Raw genomic sequence first — 19,940 nt, 5'->3', positions numbered from 1 at the left:
GTAATCAATCACCTAAGCTTTCACCTTGGCAAACTAGAAAAAGAAAAGCAAAGTCAGTCTGAACTAAACTAAACAGAAGGAAAAAATTAAAATCAGACCAAAAAGCAATGAAAGTTAAAAAAGGAAATCAATACAGAAAAATCAACAAAGTCAAAACTGGTTCTGGTCGGGTGTGCTGGGGACACCTGCAATCCCAGCACTTAGGAGGCTGAGGCAAGAGCACTGCCGCAAGTTCCAGGTCAGCCTGCACTACACAGTGAGATCCTGTCTTAAAAACAAAACAAAACAAAACCTGGTTCTCTAGAAAGATCAATAAATTTCACAAGCCTCCAGCCAGGATAACCAACAGAAAGAGTACATAAATGACTGATACAGTATTCATTCATTCATGTGGGACACATTCCAAAACCCTCAGCAAATGCCTGAAACCAAGGACAGTAGTACTATGTGTTTCCATATATGTATGTATGTATACACACACACACACACACACACACACTTTATAGTTTAACTTAAAAACTAGGGTCAGTAAAAGAATAATAATATAACAAAATGGGACAATTATACCAATACACTATAATAAAATGTATGGGACCATGACCTTAATATCCCCCTCCCCCCTCTCTCTTTCTCCCTCTCCCTCCCTTGCTCTCTCTCTCTCTCTCCCTCTCAACATATTATCCTATATTAACCCTTCTTGTTGATGGACTGCAGGTAAATAAAACCCCACAAAGTAAAACTACACATAAGAGAGGACATCATTACAGACCCCATAGGTCTTAAAGGACAATAAAATAATACTAAGAAGAACTCTATGTTCATAATTTTGAAAACTTGATCAAATGGACCAATTCCTTTGAAGACACAGTCCACAAAACTCACACAAGGAAAAACAATTTAATAGGCCTATGTTTGTTAAAGAAATTCAGTCAATAATTAATAATATCCTTTCCAAAGAGAAAGCACCAGGCCCAGATAAACTCACTGATTAATTGTACTGAACATTTAGAAATTGCAGCAATTGTCTACAATCCCTCAGAAGACAGAAATGGAGGAATTACTGAATATGTCCTAATGCATCCTACGAGTCCAACATTACCTAATACCAAAATTGCACGAGGACATTACAATGAAAACCAGACCAGTATCTTTCACGAACATACATTCAAAAATCTTGAACAAAATATTAGCAAGTCAAACCAAATAACATAGGAATTATATATCACACCCCAATGGAATTTACAACAGTTTTGATATTTGAAAATCAATTATGTAACCTATCATATCAATGGGCTGAAGAAAAACGTGGTCATATAAATAATTGCTGAAAAAAATATGACTAAATCCAACACCCATTCATAATTAAAAACCCTCTATAAAATAAGAATAGAGGGAATCTTTTCAACTTGATGAAGAGTATCTTCAAATACCCTGCAGCTACCATCATACCTGATAGAAACTTGAAGCTTTCCTACTAAACTCAGGAAGTAGGCAAAGTGTACTTTCTCACTTGGGTTTTCAGTGTCATACTAGAAGTCCTAGCTAATGTAGCAAGACCAAACAAAAAACACAACCCAGCAAAAAATAAAAAGAACACAGATCAGGAAGGAATGAATAAAACAGTATTTGCAGGAGGCATGATCACTTATACAGAAAAATCTTTTTTAAAAAATCAATAACAACAACAACAACAACAAAAACTGACTAGTACCAGCAAAGTTGCAGGATAAGAGGTTAATATATAAAAAATTATGTGGCCAAAATGTTGGTAAAATCATAAATAAAGATACTGCAGTCAATGAAGATGAGAAATATGTAGATGGAAAGTATGAAGTTGTGAACTGCTGCTAAATAAAAAATCTAAAAGATTTCTGTGGGGGAAACTTTATTACTAATAGAACAGTACTGTAAAATGGTCCTGAGAAGCAAAAATTGAGATAACTCATTTTCTGCTTTAGTCTTGAGACCTACAGAGTCTTGACAACCTCTAGTAGAACAAGCCCAAAGGGAAGTAGTATAATAAAGAGAAATCAAAGCTGAGCACAGTGGCTCACGCTTGTAATTCCAGCACTCAGGAGGCTGAGGCAGAAATATCAGCCTAGGCCAGCCTGTGCTACCTAGTGAGTTCAGCACCAGCCCTGAACTACAAAGCAAGACTCTGTCTCAAAAAACTAAAAAAGAGGGGAAGGGGGAGGGGAAGGGGGAGGAAGAGGGAGAGGGAGAGGGAGGGAAATCAAGTAAGCAAGAGAGAAATACTTGTTCAGAAAGTTAAACTGGAGAGTATTCACAAAAAGACATCAGAGATTTGGAGCCAAGGAATAAAAATCTAGAGAGTGGGACTAGAGGAAAGAGGACAGGCAGTATGAAAGAGAAGTGATATTCATGATAACCCACAGGACAAAAGAAAAAGACACTGGGGATGGGGATGTAGCACAGGGGCAGAGCAGTTGCCTAACATGCAAGAAGCCCTGGGCTCAATACCAAATATAGTGGTACCTCACTCCATGATTTAACTTGTTCTATGATTTTGGAAAAGATGGCTATGTTTGTGTTTGTGTGAGAAAGATGTCCATGGTTGTGTTTGTCACCTGATGTAGTTTGTAAACAAAAACAAAAGTTTGCCAAACACTGCATGCAAACCAAATTATTTGCAAACAAAAGCATTCCTAAACCAAGGTACCACTGTGCTCCAAAACAAAACACTGAATTTCTTTCTTTTTTTCACTACATTCTTAAATATGGGAGGGGGTGAAGATGTGCATGCTTTAAAATGTATATATTAAATAGCACTGTAGTACTCATATGTATTCTTAAAGTAAATATTTGTAGGATGCACCTCAAAATTTATTAATGAAGAAGTATGACTGAAAAAAGTTTAGGGATCTTTGTAACAAAGATATATCATAGTAGCAGAGAAATAATTATGCTAGACCAGGTGAAAATACAGTTACAAAAGGAAGCTAGGTTCATATTCTTCCCTTCCCTCCCTTGCTGCCTCCCTCCCCTCTCCCTCTGAGAGCTTCAGGACAGATGCTAATAGACGTGGGGTGGGGGAAGGAGAGGAAATGGACACACACAGACACAACATGGGGCCAAAGGGTGCTTTAAGGTTTGGGTAAGACAGAGATGGTGTGACAAAAGCTAGGGTACAGAGGTAGACACAGGGAATTTTATTTCCAACTATTTTTGTAAGTGGAACACATTCAAAACTAGATCAAATGTCTTGCTCTAAGATCTTATATGAGTTAGTACTATATAATTTATTTAGTAATGCATATCACATTTAAAATTTATTATTAAATTTTTATCTTCCTTGCTATACTTTAAGACGAAAGAAAAAACGTCTGCCTTGTTCACTACCTTAAAAAATTGCATAAATACACAATCTCAGTTTCTAAAAGAAAAAAAAACTGGTGTATTTACTATTCTAAAAAGAACTTTCTAGAAACCAATTTCTATCCTATCTATGGCACTATCTTACTACCCACATTCCAATGTTTAACAAACACACCAGTCAAAAATTCTTTCAGAATGTATTATATACAAAGCGTCTTCGGGGATCTGATATAAAAATGCTACCGCTACTTACTTCTGCTTCTTGTTCTTACTCTGAGCAATAAAAAATACAAGAACAAACAAATAAATATCTGGAGAAAAATGTTCAGGACAGGAACTGGTTCATAACTAGACTTTTAAAAAATAGGTAAGGCTGTGAACATAAGAGCTGAGACACCAAAATAGGTTCAGAGGAACAGAACCTTAATCTGGATTATTGGAATTAATTCTGGGGTCATTTGGGATTTGTTCTCTAAAGTGACTCAATTTAAATACATTAATTGATCCCATTTCCAGTGATGAGGAACACTGGCAGTGTGTGGTGTATAACAGCAAAGCTGTTTTTTAATACCTGAAGACATTTATAAGCAAATGCCCACAGAAGGCAACATTTTGTGGTGAGCAAGTGTTTTCAACCCCAGATCAGTTATGTCAAAATACAGAAGTATAAATATACTAGTTATGTGCTGTTAAAAATTCTCAGCTAGGGCCAGGGATTTAACTCAGTGGTGCTGTGCCTTCCTGGCAAGAGCAAAGTCCTGAGTTTGATCTCCAATACATTAAAAAAAAAAAAAAAAAATCTCAACTAAAGGACAGTGTAAGGAATCTGAAAGTTCCTATGACGATCCTAAAAGAAATCCTTATCTCCCTTAGTCACAGGATTAAGATTTCTAAAAACAATAACTCAAAGTCTAATTGTATAGATGGTTCAATGACCATGTATATTGAATTCCCAATTTTTCAGGTTATCTAATGTCAATTCATTCTGGTAAGTGGAACACATCCAAGACTAGATCAAATGTCTTGCTCGAAGATCTTAAGTGAGTCAGTACTATACAACTTATTTAACTGGGATAGTGTAACTGGGGATAAGTGTAAGAATGGATCATAAGAGTATTGGATCATGGTGAGAGGAAAGTGTTGCCTGAGATAAAATTAATATGGGCTTGGTATGCAGAGTTTCCAGATACAATGCATTAGCTTAGGTGACTGGGATTGGCTTTCAATAGCTTGCTTGATTGGCTGAGTGATATTTAATCCCAAAGATAGACAATACTGGGTGAAAATAAATGACAAGGTCTTGGAAAGGGATTTGTAGATAAACTTCTGTGAGTAGGCACAGAATGAGAACATAAATGTTTTTCTTTTGCAATAACAAAATACCAAAGCCCATATACTTTATAAAAAAAAAAGATTTATTTGACTCAAAGTTTTGAAATGTGACAGGCTGAACAGCATGGTTCCAGCTCTACTGAGGGCCTCCCTGGCTGCATCTCACATGCAGATGGCATTATGACAGGAGTGCAAGTGACACAGGGAGATCACTTGGTGAGATAGGAAGCCAGAGAACAATTCCAGGGTAAGAATCGCTCCTATCCAGCACCTCACTCTCACAGGAACTGAGTGGGATCCGAAAGAACTACATCAGTTAATTCCAAGCATAGCACCCCCAATGATCCACTCATCTTGCATTAGGCTCACCCTCCTAAATGTCCCATCACCTCTCACATTACCATACTGGGGACCACGCTCCCAACACGAGACCTTAACAAGCTACATCCACACCATAACAAGTCACATGTGAATGACCTCTTCAGCACTGAAGAATCTTGCTATTCAGGTGGACAAGATAACTAGTTCACGGATGCTGGTCAACCAACCACTTTCCCCAACTACTATCCCTCATAAACGGATTGAAGAACAAAGTGGAACTGAGCATAGTGACACATACCTGTAATCTCAGCTATGCGGGAAGCTGAGACCAGGAGGATCATTAATTTGAAGTCAGGCTGGCAACTTAGCAAGTCCCTGTCTCAAAATAAAAATTAAAAAAGATCTGGGGATATAACTTGGACTGGCTTGAGTTTTACCCCCAGTACTGTCAAAAACAAAGTGGAGTGACCATGGCAACAGGCATATGCTTCCATCTTAGTGCTAAGAGGGGTATCTCTGCAAGCCCTCAGACTACTGGTCCCCTAAAACTTTCACCAAGGTGTCAGAGCCCTATATGTCTATGGGATGAATATTATACATTAACTCAGGAGCCATGTTGATAATGCCACAGACCCTGCTAAATGACCAATCTGCCAGCAGGAAAAACCAACACTTTTCCCAAAATGTGGTAGCACCATTGCTTAGGAGATCAGCTGGTTACCTGGTGGCAGTATGATTACACTGAACCATTCTACAAGTGAAAAAGGGTTAACAATATATTACCAGCAGAACAGATGCTATGAATTCAAACCTGTCTTACCTACTCACAATGATTCTACCAAAGCCACCATCTCTAAATTTATAGAATCCCTTATCACTAAAACAAGGTATTCCACACAACATTGCCTGTAACCAAAAATTCACTGTATAGGAAATAATATGGATTTACAGGCTTTTTGCTGATAGAAATCACTGGTCTTACCTGTCGTGGGCCTGACTGGTGAAACGATCCCCTTCTTCAAAAAATTAAACTTTCCATTTAGAGATCATTGTCAATTCACATGGAGTTGTAAGAAATAATACTCAGAGATCCACTGCATCCTTACCAGTCCCCCCAGTGGTTAACATCTTGTAAGACTATCACAACTAGGAAATCAGCACTGATACAATCTAAGAATCTTGTTCAGATTTTACCAGTTTTACATATAATTGTTACGATGTGTGTATTTAGTTCTATACAATTTTATCCTAAATACAGCCTTCAATATCATGATAAGTTTTTTTTTTGTTGTTGTTTTTTTTTGGTACTGGGGATTGAACCTGGGACCTTGCACTTGCAAATCCGGTGGCAGAACCACTGAGCTAAATAAATCCCTGGCCCAGGTTTCAGTATCTTGATACAGTTAAGATACAAAACAGTTCTGCTAACACAGGCATCCCTGTGTTATCCTCTTATGATCCCCATCATCCTTAGACCTACCCATCCCATTCCCAACTCTTACCAAATACTTATCTGTTCTCTATATAACTCTGTCATTTCAAGAAGGTCATATAAATGGAATCCCATAGTACATAAAACCCTTAGGGACTAACTTTTTTTCTGCTCAGTATAATTCCCTTCAGAGTCATTCAAATTGCTCTGTATATCAATCATCTGTTACTTTTTAGTGCTAACTAGTTTTCTTGTTTTTGTTTTTTGTTTGTTTGTTTGTTTTGGTTTTTTGAGACAGGGTCTCACTATGTAGTTGAGACTGACCTGGAACTCACTATGTAGCCCAGGCTGGTCTCGAACTCAAAGTGATCCTCCTGCCTCAGCCTCCCGACTGCTGGGATTACAGGCATGCACCACCACGCCTGGCTGCTAACTAGTATTTTGCAGCAAAGATCCACAAGTGTATTTAACCATTCACCAGGTTAAGTGTGTGGGGGCTGTTTACAGTTTTTAGTGTATAGGTTTTCATATGAACTAAGTGTGCATGCCTTTAGAATAAATACTCTCTGCCCCAGTAACTCCCAGCTCCAAGTGTTCTTCATTTCCTCTGGGAGAACCCAGGAAATCTTAGGTAGCTAGCTGGTCAAGATCAGACAACTTGTTGAACTGCTGACTCCTGGCCCGAGAAATGCCCGTGCCAGGACTGACTCACTTCTTAGCACTTGCCAAGAGTAGAGTCCTCGTAGCTTTAGAAGGAAAGCAAAACTCAAGCAGAATCAAAATAATTTAATTTTATTCACAAATCCCTACAAATCTGGTTCTGTTCAATTGTGCTTAGTTTCTTTTATTTCTTCCATTACTTAATCCCAATAGATAAAAACAAACTTAAGGGCTACAATCATATTTAAAAATGAGAAAACATTTAATATAATCTTTAAAAGAAAAAAAAAAAACCTATACACATTTTTTTAAAGGTGGTGGTATTTTGGAGTAAAAAGTGAGAATACAGAAAAAGCTACAAATATCAAAAGCTAACAGTGACTTGGGAAATCATAAGAGTCTAACTGAGATCATATCCACCTCCACAAAACAAAATGCATACAGTGTATAAACACCTCTCCTTTCACAAAATGGATAGCACTGTTTATAGACACATCATAGGTCTTGATCAAAACTTTCTTTCCCTGGAGAATTCTATCTACTTCAATTCACTCTCTCATTATCCTTTTATTAAGGGGTCGTTTTCTCCAACCATGCTCTGAAAATGTTAGACTCTGCTGGGGAAACTAAACATTTCAGATTTTTATTATTAACATAGAGATAACCTCCTAAAATTCCATAATTCAAAAGCAGGCTGATCTCATGGTTAAAACTAGAAATATTTTTCAATATTCCTCTATATATTAAGTAACATTTTTAAATGGTCTGTTAAAACTACCAATATAAAACTGGAAGAAAGGCAATAGGTTAACTAAAATAATATAATTTTGCTACTAGATGAATTTAATAGATTTAAAACTTTAAAAAATAAGAAAATTTCCCCTTTACATTGAAACAAATCTTTTAAAGTCTATTTTTTTAATTCTGAAAATAGATGTCTGATTAAATGTTCTGTCTCCTGGAATATCGCAGTATTTAAAAAGATAAACAACAATAATACTCATGAAAAAAGTGAAAACATCTAAAAAATATTTGCATGAAATCCATCTAACATATCACTAAGAAAAGGTAAAGTTATAAACTGTTTTGTAACAACACTATTCTAAATGAACTTAAGTACTGAGATGTTATACTGCATGCTCCTGCCCCCACAAAATCTCTGAAAACCATTTTTTCAACGTGCTGCAAAGTGATATGCCACCCTCTACTGTCAAGAAGCAGCAGTAATATTTATAAAAAACAAAACAAAACAAAAACTCCAAAACTTTAAATCTTTGCTCCACGACTGCCACCTTGTGGCTCAGATGAGTTATATGCCACAGCCCAGTTAACCAATTCATAGTTACACTAAGGTTTTTAAATTTTTTTAAAAAAATAAAAAAAGAGGATTAAAAGGTAACTGGCAGGCTGGGGATTTAGCTCAGTGGTTTTACTGCCTGTCTCACAAGCACAAGGTCCTGAGTTTGATAACCAGTACCAAAAAAAAAAAACAATAACTGGCAAAAATACTCTGTATACTCTTGTCTTTAGTAAACATTTACCAGGTCCTTATACATAAGTGCTAAGCACGTGCTACGTTGGTTACAATATGGATAGGACTTGGTCACTACTCTGAAAATAAACAAAACAAAACAACTAGCTGAAGAAATAAATGCATCAACCAGCATTAAAGTTAATGAACCAAAGGAAAAGTGAGATGAGCTTAGGATAACATGGAACCTACATCCTTATATAAAGCAACAGTGGTGGTACAGGTCCTTGAAACTTGAATTCCCTTTACCTATACCCTCAGTGAATTAAGATAAGGAATTCATGATGTCTTCAGTTCAAATCTGGCTGCAGGGTAAAGGTCTCTGCAAGGGTAATATGCTTGTTGTCCCTAAAGGTCGTATAAAACAAAGCCCAGGTCATTTATAAGGAGTTGCATCTGGCTAGTAAGATCACAATGGCCTATCACTTTTTTTTTTTTTTTTTTTGGTACCAGAGATCAAACTTGAGCTTGTGAGGCAGCCAGTGGCACCAATGAGCTAATAAATCCGCAGTCCTCAGAGGAAATGATTTTTACAATGAAATTTGCAGTCAGGGAAGCTAATTTCAGGGTAGAAAGCAAAGGGAACACAATAAACATTTGTTTAGGGACCAGCAAACTTTATTTTCAAACAATTGTTTCAAGCAGAAACCACTTTACAAATGAAATCATACATAGAACCCAATGTCACTTTTATTAATCGAAGTATTTTATAGGTTCGAATTGACAAAAATGTGAACATACAGCAATTGTGACTGAAATCAGAATGAGGGATGCCCTAGTTCTCAATTTCTGTATTTTCTTTTGGTTATCCAATATCACAAAAACCCACGTAGGAGATTTAGGTCAATGGTAGAGATTTTCTTATTAGCACACACCCAGGCCTGGGTTCAATCCCCAGAACCACATATTAGAAAAAAAAAAAATCCACCACTTAACACTCCTAATAAAGACCTTTCCTAGTTAAGCAAATTATTGTTTTATCCAGAACACAGAATAGAAGCAAAAATTTTAATAAGAAATAAATATCATAAATATAAAACAATAAATAGCTCAAAGTTATACTTAGTCAAAAACAGCTATCTTCACCAGCAGCAACCAAAACAATGTGTTTGAGTATTAGGCACTTATACGAAGTGCTTTCAATAATAAATTATTTAATCTCATAGTAATCCTATGAGGTTCCCTTTTATAAAAAAGGAAGAGAAACACAAATATTAATTTCCCAAGAAAAAAACTGCTAGTAAAATGATGGAAGAAACAGGATTTAAACCAAGACTGTCTGAATCTAAAGCGTACAATCTTCAAGGATAATATCATTCAAAGCAGTACAATATAAATCAATCTGCTTTTGAAACAGTGTGTGTACATACATATGCTCAGCTTATGTCTATATGGATGTATATATAAAACTGAGGAGGTCTGCATAGCTGGGTATGGTGGTACATGCTATAATCTCAGCATTTGAGAGGCGGAGGCAGAAAGATCTCAAGTTAGAGGCAAGCCTGGGCTACATAGAAGTTTGAGACCAGTCTGAATTACATAGCAAGACCCTGTCTCAAAAACCAAAACAAAACAAACAAAAAAGAAATATGTATTAACAAATGCACTGTTCAGCCTTGAGAAAGTGAGAAAACGGGAAAACTAAGTGTTTATTTTTATAATATTTTTTTCCCAAAATCCTGATCATACAATAAGCATGCATTTTGTAACCTCAGGGTACTTTCCAATTAACTAGGTCCAGAAACTTCAAAAAGTAAACTGAGTTTTCACACACTAAATCCTTATCAACAACTTGTAACTGTTCACATCCCTCATGATAAATGCAGTATAAGACAGAAGTGCACTGAAAACTTTCAATAAACACTAAAATTAAAACTATTGTGTTATTTTCAATTTCTTATTACTTTACCACTGTTTTTGCTCAATTATTCTGGGCAGGCCCATTTAACATGCTTACTTTTGCAATTATTTGTGAGCAGTCATAGATCACAATTCAAAAACAGGCCAAGTACGAATGAAGTTCCCATATGACAACTTGTTCATTATCCATTTAGCAAATATTTGGAGTAGCCACCGCAGGGCAAGCCCTGTGCTAGGTACAAGGGACACACCACAGCAAGAGAAACAAGATCTCTGTCCCCTTGAAACTTATGTTCAATTGAGTAATGAAGTAAAAAGAAACTTCATTCTGAGTTATGCACAAACTACTCCAGCACAAGTTAACATATTAAGAGACTACAAATGTCATTAAAAGTGGGATTAAACAACATGGCCTATAATTTGGGGGGAGGGTGTTTGTTTGGTTGGTTTTGTTTTTTTGGCTGTGAAAATTTTGATTTTATTGTATAGACCAGAAGATAGACCTATTTACATTTAGCATCCTACATGCTTTCTTTAAAAAACCTATTTTTACAGCAGTTAATGGATTATAGTGAAATTCAAAAAACAGTAGACAGCCCATGCAGTCCCTGTTCCCAAATCCACAACCTCCCCTATTATCAGCATCCTCACTGAGTGTACAGTTTTTATAAATGATGAACCTATATGGTTTGACAAGGCTTATTATTAATCATTTAAGAAAACAGTATGATTTCATTGAAAGAACTATGCAATCCTAGAAGCACCTCAGCGAAACTATTCTCCATAAGGCATAGGAAGGAGAAAAAACTGGAGCCACATAAAAGATAAACTGTATTGGGTGACATCTTCCTCTGCAGCAGTCAGTATAGTGATAATGCTTTAAATGTATTATTTCATGAAAACTTTCCACTAACTCATTAGTATTATCTCCACTGAGAAAAGAGAGGCTATGGCACTCGGCTAGTAACAAGGCAGAATGAGTATCTGAGTCCTAGCAGCCTGAAACAGCCTAAGCTCTTAAACTGGGCACTAGGCAGTACCTAAACAACAGCAGGCCTGGGTGCCTGGCAAGACACATTACTGTTCTTGCAGACAGTGTGAATCAGTCTACAAGATTGCCAAGAAAAGCAAAAAAGATCAAATCTTAAGTCTGACTACATAACCCAACTTTAGGAAGATGGCTGCTCTGCAGGGCGTATAATGACCTGGCTCAGGAAGCAACAAGAGTCAGCAAACAGGTCCCACGGCTCAGTGCTTCAAAGTTCAGAATCTGTAATATGGAGTCCGCAACCAGCCTCCAGCTACCCTCTTCCCCAGGGAATTTTCTTCCCATTAAACCAAGATGGACAAGAGTTATGAACAAGAAACATGAACTACAAGTCACTAGCAAACATTTTTGTCCTCCATCTACTAGAATAGTGTTTTCAAAATTGTGTTATGTAGAGAAAAACTGCCCAAGGAGACTCCAATCAGTCTGAGGTAGACTGGGAAAATCTAATGAATATGCTGGGATTGCCAGGAAACACCCCAGCCTCCTCCTGAAAAACTGAGTCACCCAATTAACAGTCTTGAAGAGAACAGAAAAGGTAATCCTGGGTCACTCTTAAATAACCTGCCTGTTTTTCTTCATTAAACAACCATTTATTACTACTTCCCATGTGAAATCTTGATGTATGAGAGATATTTTGAGCTTCACTTACTCTGTGCGTGATACTACAATTTTCATTCTTGACACAATCAACTTATCAACTTTTCTGGGGGCTTCTGAAGATGCCTGAAATGTGGTATATATGGGAGGGAAAGGATGAATGAAAGATATTAGAAGAAACAGGGAAATTCCTTTCCTGTATAAATATTCAAAGGAAAATCACTGAAATATACTTATATTTCTTATCACAGTAGTCCTCAAACCCTATGACAAAGATGAATCTGAACTTCTCCCCCTTAGATGGCTTCAGATCTATCACAGCTATCTGTTGTGATTTTAACTTCTTCCAGCAGACAGAATAAAGTGTCTCCAAAGGTGTTCAATTCTGATCTCTACAATTTGTGAAAGTAATACCTTCCCTTGCAAAGGAAAGCTAATGTTGATAATCAACTGATAGCAAAATAAGATGGTCCTGGATTACCTGGGTGTACCCTATGTAATCATAAGGAACCTCAAAAGCAGAGGAGGGAGGTATAACAGACACAATGATGTGGTCTGATAAGGACTCCTTCTGTTATTGCTGGCACTGCAGATGCCAAAAGAGGGTTATGAGCGGAGAGATGTTGATGGCCACTACAAGGTGGACGGGGCAAGAATTGATTTTCCCCAGAGTCTCAGGAAAGGAAGGAAACTGCCAACACCTTGATTTTAGTTCAGTAAGACCCCATCAGACTACTCAATTACATGTTGTGTCAAATGTGCAGTAGTTCGCCACAGCAGAAAACAGAAAACACACCAGACTTCTTAGATCTTACGAAAACTTTGACAATAACTACTAAAGTAACCGTATACTCCAGGACGCTGCCTGTCTGTGAACTGTTTGGTACCATTCCCTATGGAGATTAATACACAAGGTTTGTTTCATATAATCCAACTTCATGTCTGCTGAACCTAATAATAAAAACACTCAGGTTTGTCCTTACACTTATTTCCTCTATTTCATTTACCTAGTAACTTTACTGTATTTCACTAAAGTATTGGCTGAAACGGAATTAAAGAAAAACAAATAAGCAAAGTGCAGCCCGGAAAGATTAATTGTCCAAATTCAGAAACAGTAATTCTACCATCCACCTATTGACTTAAATAACAAATATTTATGAAAAGTCTTGTATACCAGATACCAAGCTTCATGCTGGAGCTATTCTGTGCAAGACAGCACAGCTCTGCCTCTCCCAGTGACTCCACCTCGTCTCCGAGTGTCAGAGCCACCCGGGACCGCCTCACTGGCCAAGCTCCCTGCGGTGCCCACTACTCCCCACAGCCAGACCCAAATTAAGGCGTGTGGGGACAGCAGATGCAGGTGAATGTCGCCTAACAGTACAATGAATGAAGAAAAAAACACCAGCCATAAGTTTGGGTGCCAGTGGCCAGAGGGAGAGATACGACATAACCATCCCTCGCCCCTCCTGGCTCTCCGGACCCTGGTACCCTTGATCCCAAACTCTGGGTCTAGGATCCGCACGCCAGGCCCCGCCCCGAGCCCCAGTCCCGAGCCCCAGCTCCGCCCGCAGCGTCTCCGCCGTGACCCCACCCCCTGCGCCGGCCGGCCCACGCGCCCTGGGCGATGCTCCCGTCAGTCCTCACCCGCCCGAGCTCCGCCTTCCGCTGCAGTTCGGAGTGCCGCTCCAGTGCGCTCGCGAAGCCCCCTAGGCGCGCCTTAGGCTCTGAGGAATCAGAATTCCCGCTGCCGGAGCTACTGTCAGTGCTCGAGCTTCGAAAGCGCCAAGAGAAGAGAAACACTTGCTGGAAACGACTCATCGCTGCCTCAGCACGAGTACGACACAGCGCCGCCATGACGCCTTCGCCTCTGACCTTTGGCCTCCGCTCCGCAAGCGCGGGGTCAAGGGGCGGGGCTACGAGGCCTCCGCCCACCTGCCTTAGAGCGCTGAAGGGTGGCGGGCATTTGTTAGGAGCAGGAGAGTGGAGCGCGTATACTTCAGCCAAAATTGGACCAAATCGTTAGTGGCTGGAAGTGCGGTAAGATTTGAGTGGGAAGTATCTGACTCGCAGGGGGACGTGGTGATACCACTCTTGCTGTCCTTCGCGTCCGGGGGGGGTCTCCCCATAATTGGCTGTCTCGTTCCTCTTTCCGAGGTTCTCCGTTAGACTTGGCAGCTCGGACACGGTTGGACTTGTTTCTCCATGTACCATTCAGCACTTCCTAATACGTCATATATTGTACTTGAAATAATTTTTAGTCTGCTCCCTCTTCTTTGCAAATTCCATTAAAGTAGGAACTTGCTCTTGGAACCCCTGCAGTGGACACACTGTAGGGCCCAAAGAGACGTGTGGAAACCCTGGACCCAACTTTGCCACTTCTGCGGCCAGTCCACCCTGGTTATGAAAATAGTAATCCTTCTGAGATATTTTGTCACCTATAGGTAGCTACTATCCCTTCTAATCTATTTAAAAATTTTCAGAATGTGCCCACATTGCATCACCAGGGACTCCCACCCTTTTTATTTTTCTAGCCTCAATGTTAATTTTTAGAATTTGCTCACCCTCTTCAAAACTAAACCCAACGCCAAACTTGTGTTTATCGTTTCAATCTTTTACCCAACAGTTTTATGTTTACCATTTAGTTACTTTGGGGGACATGTGGCACACACTTTTCCATGTCATTTAAAGGTACTCTGAGATAAGGAAATTTTAGGATCATAGACCTTACCTGTGAAATGTGTTTGACAATGGACTTAATTCAGTCTTACGTTTTCAACCTGTGTGGCACAGGCAGTGTACAGAACACAAATTCAGTGGAAGCTTTAAGGTAAATTCTCCAGGTGAGTTCTCCCGTTAGCATTTAAAACTGTTTTCCCTTAAACATTTAAGACTCTTGCCTAAGACAGTTTTGTATTATTTTTTGGCTGTAGCTGCTTCCACTTCTTTAAAGATAAAACTCTGTAAGTTGTAAAAAGCATGGTCAGCGACCTTTGAGAGCCCTCAGGTGCAGTCCTGGCTAAACCTTATTTTAGGCAAGCCCATTTCATATTGGTTCACTTGGTTTTACAAGTGAAACCAAGCTGTTGCCACAGTACTGTTAAGGAAGTGCCTTGTAAACTTTACATCACTATGAACAGAACAAGTGGAGTTACAAAGTCCAAGCTCTAAAATTCAAAATTCACTAAAAAGTGGGAATGGTGGTACAGGCCTGTAGTCCCAGCATTCGGGAGGTGGAGGCAGGAGGATTGCCATGAGTTCAAGGCCAGCCTGGGCTACAGAGAGACTCTGTCTCTAAAAAAATAAATTAATAAAAAGTAAATATGTGATATTTGTGCCCTGCCTTCACCAGATGATTGCTCCTTAAGAACTGTGACAAGACATTTTGAGGACAAATGTTTTATCTTTTTTCCCCTTAATGTTTGCAGTTTTAATGTGATGAACTGTATGTACTTTATTGAAGCTTTCGGTTTTACTTGAAGATTGAAGGTTACTTTCACATTAAACATTTTTTTAATGCCAAAATCATCAGAATTGAAAACAAGTTTGTTATCAACTAACTTCAAGTTATACCTTAGTTTTCTGCCTTTGGGAGAGCATCAGAAGTAGGGTTGAAGAAGACTGAATCAATAAGGGGGGATTGTCTGCAAGGTTTCTTGCTTACACAAAGATCAACAGGAACATCTGCTGTAGTGCAGTGTCTTCACATCATTATAGCTTCTTAAGGATTCAAACCCTGCTCTACCAGTACCCTCCTCCTTGCTTTACTAAAGATACAGACCAGTTTTTCATTTATAGCTTTCAGGTTGTCAATACACACGGCAAAAATATTAGTAATGGGAGGTGGCAAGGAAACAAAATAATTTAATTCCTGGCTTTATGTCTACTGGCTATGGTCTCATATATAAAATTACTACATTACCATAGCCCTGAGAAAAGAATTTAAAATGACAGTGAAATACCTGGGAAAGTGGCTATTATGGACAAGCAAAATGACCAGCAGATAGTTAGAAATTCATGCATTTTAATCAAGTGTAAGAGCCTGTTAGGACAAATCTAGAGACACAACAAGTCTACAGTCATTTAAGCCATTTTTAAGATTAAAGGAATCATGTAGATGAGTAGGGACAGGCAGTGACATTTAAGGAGCTGAAAGAATATTAAAAGTCAAATTGGAAGATAACACAGAAACTAAGAAACCTAGGAAAATGTTTATGCTTAAGTGTCAAAATGAAAAAGTATATCCCCTTACACATAAGTATTCAAACAAAATTTTGTTTAGCTTTTACTGCATGGTAGGAAAACTACCAAACTGAAATAATCACACTACCAACATCTTTAGTAACACCAAAAGTATATGAGAGTTGGCAAGAATTGAATTAACCAAACAGCATTTACTGATGTAGTGCTGGCAGGTGACAGGCACAGGCAGGCCCTGCCCTCTGAGGCCTAACATACTAAGGGTGAAAAGCCTTCAGAGCATTAGAGTATCCGCATCAGAGCAAAATGAAATTGTGAAGTTTCCTGATAGTGCTTTTTATACAGTCTCTATAATCAATCCACTTTCAATGGATAGTCACTAAAAAAATGATTAATCAATGGCCAAATGTCTCTTCAACAGGCAAAAGCGTGGTTTTTTTTCCCATCTGGTTTTAAGACCTATAAGAAGCTGGGTGTAGTGGCATACACGTAATCCTAGCAATTGGGAGGCTGAGGCAGGATTGCCACAAGTTAAAGATCAGCCTAAATTACATAGTGTAACTTTGTCTTAAAACGTAGTCTTGACAAACTGCCTTATGCAGCACTTCCTTTGGAATATATATACAGAAAATAGTCATTTAATACGCGCATTTTTCATTGTTTTGTGGTACTAGGGATCAAACTCCGGCCCCTGCACTTTTGAGGCAGAGGGCTGAACCACTGAGCGAAACCCCCAGCCCAATACATGCATTTTAATAGCCAGCATGAAGTTTTGTTTTGTTTTTTTTCACTTTGCTTCATACGTTGATTCAACACAGGTACTTACAGTTTTTTACATATCCAGATTATGAAGGGTTTGAGAGAAGCTGCTTAATAGACTTGCCCCTTTGCTTGACAGGTAATACATACAAAACAACCCATACCCAAATTAATAGAATTTTTATTGCTTTAAAATACAAAAAATACACCATGTATATCTTAACAGATCCACAAATGATCCAAATTAAATGTTTTTTTCTGTTTCAGTAATTGGAGTTGCTGGGATAATCCAGTTAGAGTTGTCTTCATAGATTACTTTGACCTATCCTTATTTCCCACAAACTATAATTTAAGGACTCTGCTTTGTGTAAGGTCTTTAAATATCTGAGATTTCATAAATATCAGATTTCTTTCTCCTGTTTTGTTATAATGTTAAACACAAAACAGTAAGAGTAGCCAGGGTCACTTTCCAGCAGTCCTAACCAGTTTCAAATTTCCTAAATATCTCAATTTGTCATACCAAATCTGCCACAAAGAACACTGTGAATATTTCTAAATTCACATTTTTCTGGATTCATCTTTTCTAGGAGCAGAGTACTGTATAACAGATTAAATAATTTTTAAATTAGGAAGATATCTAGGAAAGGGAGTTTCCCATTTCTTTTATAGCCACCCCCAATACTCACCTACATAAACCCATCCCCCATATCCCACACCCATTTTTCCTCATGATGGGAAAAAAGATTTGAAGATATTTCTCTTACCTAAAGAAATTGCCATTGCTGAAAAATAGAACAGGGCAGGACACCCAAGAAACAATATGATGAGAAGATATTGGAACACACCAAAAAAAAAAAATAATAATAATTTAACAGCTATGTTAAATAACCATAATATTTCTATAAAGTGACAAATTTCTACATATCTGTTCCTCTGGGACAAAACTTCAACAATCTTTGCCTGAAGCCCCTAGAAGGAAATGATTTAAAGAGTTAGTCTGATAGCATTAAGCAGTGATTTGATAGTGAAATACAGTTTTCAAAGGATAGACACTAGATGACTCTTTAATACAACAAGCTGTTTCCAGACCACTGGCCTCATAATAAATATTGAGACCTATACTACTGATATGCAGAATTTATTAAGCTTTGCACATGTCATAGAGCACAGTTTCCATTGCATCCAAAGTGGTAACAAAAGCTCTAGCAATCAAGAATGGCAGCATGTCATTTATATCATCGTGGCTTTTCAAATTGGGTTTTCAGAAGAATTTATCTTCAAGTAAATCTAGTCATGCTTTTAAAAATTGTGTTAGGTTACTCGAAGCTTGGCAATTAATATTTGGCATAAACAAGAAAACAATCACATTTTGATAAATAACAGAGAACATTGTAGGCCATAAACATACAGCAGTAAGGAAATGGTGGCAGTGGTGGTGTAAATCAATAATTATTAAGTTACTAGAGTACCTTGGCCTCTGCAGAGGGTTTGATTCACTAGCCTGGACATCCAGCTTTCAAAGTAGGAGCAGTGTCTACAGTATCACTTCTAACATTGCAAACAAGTAGAGAATGAGGAATTCATTTTTGATCACTAGCCTACATCCAGCTTTCAAAGTAGGAGCAGTGTCTACAGTATCACTTCTAACATTGCAAACAAGTAGAGAATGAGGAATTCATTTTTGTTAATAAATTACACCCTCAAGAGTTATCACCAACACCTTAGTAGAAAAATGTTCAAGTTATATCAGTCATAACTGTGTGCTTATTTTTAAAGTTGCTAAATGGATTAAATGGAGACAGCATTGCTTCCCCTTATGTGATTGAGCTTACCATGTTTACAGCTATCAAGGCCTAAAACACTTCAGGTGTTTGAACTGAACATTGATGAGCACACCTATATTTCAACCTGATAGGCTTGACTCTGTTATTTGGTCAACTGTTCATTTACTCTGAAATTAAAATTTTAATATTGTCAAAAGTTGATAAAGTGGCAAAATAACAAATATGCTGAAATGGTTTTAGTCACAAATGGCAGTTATAGATATGAGGAGGTCCTACTCCCAAGTCACCCAGTAGTTGGAATTACTATATATACTGTCACACAACTATAACAAATTGGATTTAAAGCTGTTTACTTTAGTCTGGCATCTTCACACACCCAAGATATGTACTTTATACAAAAACAGTGTTTATATTCAAAAACAAAATTTTTGTAACTGTTAAGTTGTTCCCTTAAATGTAAATAAAATGGCACAAAAACTTTTTAATAACCAGGACTCAGAAAATTTAAAAGAATAATTTGAGTTAGGAATCAAATATACAGAGTCAAAGGAGAAAAAAAATCATCTAGAAAACAAAGATCCAAGTAGCATCTCAGATGCAGAGCAATTTTGTAAAGTAGGAAAGCAACTGTGATCACCTGCAGCTTCTCCGATCATTCTAGCAAGTGTCTGCAGGTACTACCTGTGTCTGAATAATAGTATTTCCCTAAATAAAGGGCCCTGAATGCACATTCAAGGTGTTTCCTGGGAGTGCAAGTGAAGACGTTTTCATTTGTTTAACTCACAAACTATTTGGTCAAAGAAATATGTAAAGCTAAATAAAAGCACATCTGGTAGAAATCCACAGCAATGACTGTTGACAAGATGTGCTTGGATCTTGCGTGCAGCATCTGGCAGTGGGTAGTGGAACAAAGGTAGCGATCTCACAGGCTCTCCTGTGTCTGCTCTGTGGGCGGCTCCGTGTCGGTGGCACTAGCATTTGCAGTTGAATTCAAGACTTCTCCAAAATCACTGCCAGCAGGCTTGGTTCCCCCTACTTTAGACTTTTTTTAAAAATTTAAAAAAAAAAAAAAAAAAAAAA

General features: G+C 38.0%; 2 protein-coding genes across 7 annotated transcripts in view; both read right to left on the bottom strand.

Annotated features, from left to right (window-relative positions):
* The window catches only part of Mrps28 (mitochondrial ribosomal protein S28), a 117,883-nt gene extending 103,855 nt beyond the window's left edge, over positions 1-14,028 (bottom strand). Inside the window, exon 1 of the mRNA XM_010636235.3 lies at positions 13,765-14,028. Within this exon, the coding sequence (XP_010634537.1) occupies positions 13,765-13,974 (210 nt within the window). The 5' untranslated portion in view covers positions 13,975-14,028. The remainder of the gene's footprint in view (positions 1-13,764) is intronic.
* Positions 14,029-18,682: 4,654 nt separating this feature from the next.
* The window catches only part of Tpd52 (tumor protein D52), a 49,133-nt gene continuing 47,875 nt past the window's right edge, over positions 18,683-19,940 (bottom strand). For 4 of the 6 annotated variants that reach the window (XM_010636241.3, XM_010636237.3, XM_010636238.3 and 1 more), the window contains one exon: positions 18,683-19,902. In XM_010636241.3, the coding sequence (XP_010634543.1) occupies positions 19,783-19,902 (120 nt within the window). In that variant the 3' untranslated portion in view covers positions 18,683-19,782. The remainder of the gene's footprint in view (positions 19,903-19,940) is intronic. The other 2 variants (XM_010636240.3, XM_010636242.3) reach the window with 2 other exon arrangements.

The sequence above is a fragment of the Fukomys damarensis genome, unplaced genomic scaffold (assembly GCF_012274545.1).
Source record: "Fukomys damarensis isolate Sample0158 unplaced genomic scaffold, DMR_v1.0_HiC HiC_scaffold_5, whole genome shotgun sequence".
In the NCBI taxonomy this organism is placed as follows: Eukaryota; Metazoa; Chordata; class Mammalia; order Rodentia; family Bathyergidae; genus Fukomys; species Fukomys damarensis.
Note: the sequence above shows the minus strand (reverse complement) of the source record. Positions and strands in the feature narration are given on the sequence as shown.